At 37.8% G+C, this 9,573-nt stretch overlaps 1 protein-coding gene across 3 annotated transcripts in view; it reads left to right on the top strand.

Moving 5' to 3' along the window:
• The first annotated feature begins 767 nt into the window (after positions 1-767).
• The window catches only part of LOC147139500 (stromal membrane-associated protein 1-like), a 64,305-nt gene continuing 55,499 nt past the window's right edge, over positions 768-9,573 (top strand). For 2 of the 3 annotated variants that reach the window (XM_086044643.1, XM_086044641.1), the window contains exon 1: positions 978-1,088. Coding sequence is in view for 1 of the 3 variants with exons in the window: in XM_086044642.1 (XP_085900768.1) it covers positions 971-1,088 (118 nt within the window). In the remaining 2 variants the exon portion in view is untranslated. Of the gene's footprint in view, positions 1,089-9,573 lie in introns of all 3 variants that reach the window. The other variant, XM_086044642.1, reaches the window with a different exon arrangement.

Raw genomic sequence — 9,573 nt, 5'->3', positions numbered from 1 at the left:
AAATCAGAGCATATATAGGCTACCTTCTCCATTTTATACCATACAAAAATCGGCTGTGAGTTAGAAAGAGTTTACTTCAAAGCAATTTCATGGGCAAAATGTAAAATTCACAACAAATCGTTTCAGAAATCAACCAAAGCATTTTCTGGTTCAGTTAGAATTCAAAAAACACTTGCTATCAATACAGAACATTGGAAATAAAATCCCACAAACTATTTGTACTTTTGAAAGGTTATTCCCAGTTCCCTTGTCATAATTGTACAACCTTGTGCGCAACTGTATGCAGCACAACATGCCAGAATTCTTGTTGTTTTGTTTTTCTTGCCATCCACACATCTGGAATGCGCTAATGCGTCCCGTATAAACCTATGTTTATAACTACGGTTGGACATGTGCAAAAGCTTAAAGAAGGTCAAATTAAGTTAACCTGTAAAGGTCACAGTGCATTTTATGTCCATCCTGAAATTGCATCCCAAAGCCGAATATCCCTATCTTCTTATGAGTGGTACATTACATTTCTGACACCTGTGCAGAATTAACAGTACTGCCCTTTCATTTGGTTTGTCCATAGCACATTTGTGCAATAATCAGGCACCCAAACCAGCTTCTTTATACCTGACAGGTCATCATTTTATTTTAGTAAAGTCTAAGTGCGCTTTAACATATTTTTTTTCTTTGAAAAATAGACCTTATGTATGGATGAAATCTTACCCCTTTCTCTCTCTATTTCAAAATGGGAGGCGAGTGGATGTCCACTTCGGTTAGTGAAATGTCCGATGGTCCTGAACGCAGCAGGGATGCTGCTGCTCTGGGTCCATATTACCTTGCTAGCAGGTTGGATGCTAGCAGTGCATACACAGTGAGACTGAGCTTCACGGGCATGACACAACCGTTTTAATAGCAACCTGTTGTCTCTGGCATATATCTCGGCCGTCCACACTGAATGACTAACATCCACACGTGAGCAGACATGACGACGCGTTCTGAAAGAGAAAAAGCCCAGAAACTGAATGAGCAGCATCAGGCCATTCTATCGAAACTGCTGAGAGAGGACGAGAACAAATACTGTGCCGATTGTGAAGCGAAAGGTAAAGTGTGCATGTTCGAATAACAAATGCCTGTGCGAAATGTCAAAATGTTGTTTGAGTTGGCTGCTTGATAACACTCTACCAAAGCTATAGCAAAACAATAGCTTTTCTAAGGGAGGCATTTAAGTGTAGCTAGATATTACTGCCCCGCTTCACTGTCTTAAATTGTAAACGTCAACACGACAATAGAACAAATATATCCATCATCAACAGCTTTATGTTATGTCATGTAAATGGTAGGGTAAGTAACTATTGGCAGATAGATAAATGGGAAATTACAAAGCTGCACACGTTCACAACATCATTTAATACTCATTTTCCGCTGAGTATTTTAAAAGTAAAAGTATAGAGCGCCTGTATTGTAACTAAAAGTTAATGAAGAGTTGTTCAAAGGGTCAATATCGGGTAATTTATAAGACGTTATATCGTTTAGTGTGTCTATATATTCATTCAGACATTTTTTTAAATAAGATGCACACCTGATTGGAAATTCGTTTTAGTTTGAAATGTAGCGTTTCTGTACTTCCGTTTTGTAAAACTGCCATTAACTTGACGGGCGTGGGTGATGATGTATCGATGTCACGTCCTTCGCTTCTTTATTTATGCGTGGAAAACGTCCTTCTGACTTTACAAAAATCATGCTGCTGTCCTGTCATGTCGCGAAATACGGTAATCGAAATACCATTTGACAAACAAAACCAGGCATTATCATCTTTGTGAAAGTGGAATTGTTGATGAGCAGGTTGAATACTTAAGTGTCATATATCATGACATTTATTTTTAATTAATGTACGTTATAATGTTGTTACATGTTTATGAAAACATAAGCTGTACACATTTTACAAACATTCTCTTTGTTATTAGATTAATTAACTGGCTCATTCTGAATGCGTTCAATTGTAACTGACAAATCCCACACCAATGTTGTTAATAATGTAATGAGTTTATTACCTGTATATGTTTTGGGTTAAAAACGCAATACAGCTCAATCAAGAATACCTTTTTAGGATTTAGTTTTTCAAGCAGAAGAATATCTGTTCTTGCAATATTAATAATTTATGGAGTTTACCAATTTATGTCAACATTATTTATTTATGCAGTGCAACAGATAAGAACAGAAGATATCTTAAAGAAGAAATCAACCGAAACACCTTTTTTTCAAGAATATGTTCCCAGCAGGCTCACTATTTGAGACACGACATTCTGATTAATATTGCGTTTGTGGAATATGAGTTAAGCAGCAAAGTCCACCCAAATGGCTAAAAATGGGTGGACTTTGCTGCTTAACTCATATTCCACTAACGCAATATTAATCAGAATGCCTTGTTTCAACTAGTGGGCTTGCGTAGAACATATTCTTGAAAAAAGTATGTTTGGGTTGACGAATCCTAGCAACAAACCTATGGCTTTTAATGTTCAGTCTGCACCCAGGCATTTTGTATGAACTAAAAAGAAAATAATGATTTGTTGCTCAATTATTTATTATTCTTGAATGGGTGAATGTCTCAGAATGTTCTTCCAATGCCTGTGTTGTCGTGAGTACATTGTTGCTGCTCCCAGGAGACAATGTCAATCTTGTGGCTGTCAAGCAATTTCCCATACTGTATCTATGCCCTTGTCTCAGATGCTGTGCTCCTTCCTCTGGTGTAGCCTACTGTGGCAGTTGTGTGACACAAGAGCTGACTGATGCTCTCAAGCGGTAGACAATCAGCAAACAAAAGTAAAGCTTAACAGTCCAGTACTTACTGTTTCCACACTGAAGAGATAATATACAGCAGACCTGTGATTATTGTTGGCTATTCTACTTGTACGTGCTGCTGCCGTGTTGAGGTTAAAGTTACAGTTGCTTGATGGTTTAATGTAACCAAAATAGCGACTCTAAGTTCCATTGGCCTTTATTTACATCTTTTATCTTGAAGAAACACTCCTTTGCCTCTCATTTGGAGAACCTTTAGCTATCTGATGAATTAAACTCTGCCCATTCAGGGAGGACAGAATACATACAAATGTCAGAGATAAACAAATATTGCGAACCTTATTGTAGGAATTAAACAGCGGAAACAGCAAAGTAACATGGAAGTGAAAATGCTGTCAGTATCACGATAAAATTATGCATAGTAAAAATAATATGGCACATTTTAGGGATGATGAGGATGTGCGGTTGAGGATAGCAGATCTGAATAGTCAGTGTGTGCAGATTTTATTTAAATGAGCGAAAAGGTAACATTAAATGGACCTCATAAAAAAAAAAGAACAGTAAACAGGATTTTTGGGAGAAAATAAGAACAAACGAACATGTGATGCTCCTGAGGGTTGTGAAAATGTGCAAATAAGATGCACCTTTGTTTTAGCTGCACGGGTTAAAGCTGGAGAAAAAAGTTGCAGTTTATATTCCAAACTTAATGGTAAATTGACAGAATTCCCAGTGATCAATTAATCTAATAACCTTTGATGATGTACATCCCTAATCAGATTTGATCCTAGGTTTCAAGGTATGCTATCAGAGATACTGTAGATTGCCTCCGTCCTGTGTGTGTGTCTTTCTGACTATGAAGACTGCAGTGAGGTAAACCCCCCCCACACACACACACTGTGAGACAAAACTAGACTCCTTATTGATTTCCGTTTCATTGTTCCATTGTGTTGTCGGCCCGTATTTTACCCTTGATTGTTGTTAATTCTTCCACCAATGTCATCAGATGGCGCACACTGCCAGGTACCTTGTGTGGGGGTTGAGCCTCTGCTGGCGCAGCAGATCTTGGCAAGCTTGCCCATGGTTCCTTCTTGCCAGTGTCCCACACATGCATACCTGATAATGCACACAAGTGGCTAGATTAAATGTTCATGTCACGGGGCAAATCACTGAAGCTGCAGTATTTGTGAAAACAATAGATTATACATAAAAGATGCTCTGTTCTTGGTGGAATGTCACCCAATGTTGATTATGAATCAGACTGAAAAATGACCGAAACGCAGACACATGCGTCATATCTGTCAGCAATGGATGACCATGAAACCACAACACACACACAAGAGATGCGGCAGCTCACACTGAAAGCGTACAGAACTGGGAAACCAAGCGTTCAAACTTTCAAAATGTATAATATATTCCTTTAGGTATTCAGTGAGGGTAAAAGAGGAAGCATATCAACATAATTAGACATTTTTATGTAGTCCATGTCTTTTAATCACTTATGGCAGCATTCAGCATTTTGTTGATTGGGCAATTCTTTCAAATATATAATTGAAATGTGAGCAAATAATACTGAACAATGGTCTACTAAAAGCTTGATTCCTGAGATAATGAAGACTTTTTTTTTTGGGAGCCAGGATTGACTTGCCCAGTCTTACTGTTACTGTGGGTAATCCTGCAAATTGAATTGATCCTTGTTAGTTTGAGTAACATGGCCCACTGGACAGCATTCAGTTTTCATCCATTGTGTGGCATCATGTTACCGAACAGCTTTCAGCACTATTGATTTTTTTTTTCAGTGCCTTTCTGTTGTTGTGTTTTCTTTAGTTTTATGCATTTCATAAAGACCGTTATGAATTTAGATCCTGAATGACAGACTTAATGACTAACAAAATGTGCCAAACAAAGCCTGTTACACACTGCAATAGTGGAAATGTATTATTTGCCAACCTTGGTCTGACCTCATAAATGTTGTTTGCTTGTAACTAGTGACACTGAATCACACTAAAAGACCAATAGGGGGCAGCATAGCCTTTAACATCCATCAAGACCGTGGCGTCTGCGTCACTTAACTGTTCACAATGTACAGTATGTCATTCTCCGTGGAAAATACGTGGAGCTTATTTTTAAGGCAAATACTGTACAGCTATGTTCACAGGGTATAGTTTTAAAATGAACATTAATTACATTAAAAACGTCTGTGGTTATTTTTTGTTTTACAACAGTTTATGAAAAATAACCATGTAACTGTACTTATCTGCATTTCATGTATTTAAATCTGAATGGTTCAGTAATTATATTATTGAAATAAATCACAGTTTGTTGCAGTTTAATTAAAAGGAGGACTTACAAATATTTGAGGCTTTAATTGACTTGATTTAAGGCAGTTTTGTTGACACGTCATTGTTGTAATGGGGATGACTCATCTTTCTCACTAAGCTTGAACAGAGGATGGGTTTCTGTTCCAGAGATGTTTTTCATGAGTTATTTATTTGGCGAGTCTAAATGGATTTACAATTTTGTGAAATTTCCTCCCTCTCCATGTGGCAGGTCCCTAAAAGACATGTAGAATGGCCTTTCCCAGATCTCTTGCTTTTGTCCTATACTCTATTTCCCAGTATAAACTGTCTAGGTGTGAGTATTATAATCCTAAACGAGGTAGCACGGTGGTGCATTTGATTAGCACATCCGCCTCACATTCAAAAGTTCTAGGTTTTAATCACGCTCTGACCTTTCGTTGTGGATGTTGTGTGTTCTCGCATGTTTGTGACATGCATGTCATGTTAATTGAAGACTCTAAATAGACATAATTTGTGAGTGTCAAATTGTGAATCGTTATTTGTATTTGTCCTGTGATTGACAAGCGACCAATCCAGGGTGTAACCAGACAAAATCATACATAAAGTTGTGACAGAGACAGCTGCTCGTATATTCAGTATAGGCCTACAATGCAACATAATGCAACAATTGATTAAAAAAATCAAAAAATAAATAGAAAGTACAGATATTTCGTCTGTCAAAATTAAAAGGAAATGCAATAAACTTCATATATCTTCAAATTGTAAAAATGAGGTGGAGAAAAACCTTGTGTATCCCACCTAGCATCTCCCCAGTTGTTTATGGTATGGTATACTTATGTAACATTTAATTTGTTAAACCAAACAATCAAACAATCACAATAGGTTGATAAGTAGCTTTTGAATGCCATTCCTTCTTTAAAAAAATGAAAGAAACAGGTCAAATTTGGGTCAAGATCTCACATTCTGTTAAAAATGCACAATGCACGTTGCAAATAAAACCAGAATCTGTGTTCTGTACACAAAACTGCAGGCGGCGGTATCGGACGGACAACTTAGAAAAAAGTTTAAGCATGCCAAGGTATGTTTACATGTGTTCATTGGCTTTACTCAGTTCAACACTTATAGTTTCTGATTGGTTGTTTCAGACCTGTGTCATAGCTCATTATAAACACGCACACACACTCACACAGGGTGTCGGGGCTTTAATTTCATGCTCTGCTGGATGCCTCCCTCCTCCGTGTTGTCGTCAAGTTCCACTGTCCCTCATCAAGGCTCCGGGGTGTGTTTGTTTGTGGTTCTCTCAGCGCTGATGACTTGTTTTGTGATTGCGTGTCTGCTTTTACTGTATGTAGTGAATGCCAGTACATGTGTACGCTTGTGTCAGTGTCTCCTGTGTGCATTTATACTCAAGTATGACTCGGTCCACATCAGCTGACAGTTTTACCCTCAGCCAGAGTGTATGCCCTCATTTTGTCACTCTTCATGATTTGCACAAATTTACCTGCATGAAAGTGTGAGTGAATGAGCAGGGATGTGCAGAACCAGGTCAGCATTCGACCAGTTTATGTGAGTGAAAAAACTATAAAGGCGCAGCAGTGTCTTGCTGTGTTTCGTGTGTGTAATGACCAATCAGGGCTCACCTGTTTTCAGAAAATGAACCATGATTGGTTGTTACCTGAGCCCTGAGCAACTGTGATGTCTTTTTCAGTTGACAGCTAGTGACAAAATGGCTGCCCCCTGAGACGGACAAAAACGGGTGGATATTACTACTTAACTCATATTCCCTAAACGCAGTGTTAATCAGAATGCCGTGTTTAGACTAATGGGGCTGCATGGAACATATTCTTGAAAAGAAAATACAATTTAATTATTTAAGTATTTCACAAGCAGAGGGAGAACATTTCTGCCTAAGTTTTCATTTTCTGAAATGTTCTCATTCGCCCGTTGACAGACTTGTCAGATGAGCCCATCAGTAACAAGAATTCTGACTTTTAGACTGCAATCATCTGAGCAGTTTTTCCGAAAATCAGGACTACATTACAAATGTAATGGTTTGCTGTGTTTTGAGTGGACCGTTGCACACTTCATGGTAGGGCTGTGCAATTGATCAAAATTCAATTACAATTACGATTATTACACTCCACGATTACAAAATTGGCATAATCGTAACAAACGATTATTAATATGCATTTATATTCATATTTGTTTACACACAAGGAAATCATACTTGAATTGATACAGTTGTACCTTTGATTTTATAATAACTAATTTTATAAATTTTGTTTGAAACTTACATAATTATGGTGTTTGAAAGAAATGTCTTTATATTCGTTACATTAAAACATTTTCTTTTTTTGTACCCAAAACTAAATTATCGTTTGAATAATTGTGATTTCAATTATCAACAAAACAATCGTGATTAATATTTTTTTTGTCATCAAGCAGCCCTACTTCATGGATAATTTTCAAGAGCCCTGTACGAGTGTGCTGCAGAGATAAATTCATGCATGTGGTGTCCTTTTTGAGAGAGCAAACTAACGTGAAGCCAGATATCCAATAGATAGAGTCCTGCTTATGGGGGGCTCAGCTTGTTGATTTAGGCTTAACACTCAGTCATCCCTGCTTTAATGCCCCTTTAGGCCGTCAAGCGTATTAGTGCCACTGAATTAACACTCAGATGCTCTTACCCGAGACCGGCAAGCCCACTGCTCTCTGTGCACAATTCAGCCCCCTTCCTGCAGGCCCCGCTGCGCCAATATTTTGTATCCTGGATCTATAAAAGTCACTTCAATTTGTCAGGCTTCTATAGATATAATCTGATTGCCCTGGATACAGCGCTGAGGGTCTTCAGCCACCAGCCGATGCAAATCATTTGTTTCCCATTTAACTGCCTAATACTATTAGCCCTGATGATTATTCAAGTGGTAGGATTTCCTGAACATATTTGCAAGTAAGGGAAGGGGACGTCTCAACAGTGCCGAGGACTAAATAGCATGTCTCCAGTACTAACATCCATATTTTGGTCTACGGGGGGATTAAAGCACCCTGCCGCTCTGCTCAGTTCTCTAAAAGCATTTTGTTGGATGACAATTTAAAAGTGCCAGTACCCCGTGAGTATTGCATTCCAATTATAAAAGGTTTCTTTTGAACTATATTAATCATTTACCTTAAGTATCAGAGCCTGGTCAAAACTTGCAACTTCCCTCGCATTTCTGGGATAATAACATCAGAAGGACTCCAAATATTTAATTACTTACACTTGTTTGTTTGACCTTATCAGAACAATGGAAAAACTGGAAAAACATTTTTGGGGAAAAAAGATGAGGTCAAAATCAAGTGTTTTTTGGAAGCTATCTTCAGCACAGTAAAGGCCAATTTTAATAGAGTAGTGCAAGTAAAAGAGTCACTAAAAGGAGAACAAATGTGTTTATACAAATATTTATACATTTCCACACATCGTTCCAATTCACTTCGCTCACCAATGTTCAGTTAGGAACTTTAAAGCAGGGTTTTTCCTGGCTTAATTTGAGGCAGAGGTGGTACCATTCTAATCATGTGCGGACACACACGCACACACGGCGTGTGTTTGCCGTACCCCATACCATAGGTCAAACAAACACTTTTCTCTGAACATGCGTTTCTGTTTTTGCTTTAACATTATTTTGTCAAATATTTTTATTGACGTTTTTCAGTTATGAGATGGGTACATTCGATCAGGAGACAAAAATCATAATAAGAAAAACCTTCTTTTCAATAAGTACAAATCGGTGAAGTTCAAAGTATGTCTCCATCATCAGAGTGACAGAACATCAAAAGTAAATTGTCATACTCTACGCAAACAACACACTCAACCACACATTCACATCACACATTTCAGGTTTAAAAAATAAAATTAATAATAATAATAGTAAATAAAATGAAAAAACAAAATAACAAAAATAACTAAATAAATACAAGTAAAAACTACAGCTGAAAAAGAATTGAATAACAACAATGAAAACAATGGTATTAAACAAATATCATAAGATAAATGAATGAGGGGGAACTTATAAAAATGAACAATCAGCACCTCAATGGTTCATTGGTTCGCCGCAAAACTATGCAGAGTATCTATATGACGCAAGAAGGGCTACCAGGTTTTGTTTTGTTAAAGGCCTGAAGGTAACCTTTGAGGGAAAAGCTGATCTTCTCAAGCCTCACACATTGTAAAATTTCCTGAATGCACCTATTATGGAATTCCGAAAAGGGCAGTAAGTGGGTCAGGGTTCACTGTAGTACCCGGGACCTTCCCCAGCGTGTCGAAGATAGTGCCAGAAGTCATTGAGTTTGGGACATGTTCTTTAATATTTTTTTATTTTTTAAATCTTATCCACGCTTTCGTTTTCTACACGGCTCACAAGGGTTGCTGGAGCCTATACTTGTTGACATTGGGTGAGAGGCGGTGTTCACCCTGAACTGCCTGCCAGCCAATCAGTCCCTTATTCATCTACAG

This window comes from Filicampus tigris, chromosome 11, assembly GCF_054856515.1.
Source record: "Filicampus tigris isolate MCC_2025a chromosome 11, RoL_Ftig_1.0, whole genome shotgun sequence".
Taxonomy (NCBI): domain Eukaryota; kingdom Metazoa; phylum Chordata; class Actinopteri; order Syngnathiformes; family Syngnathidae; genus Filicampus; species Filicampus tigris.
This window is presented reverse-complemented; position numbering and strand designations above follow the sequence as displayed.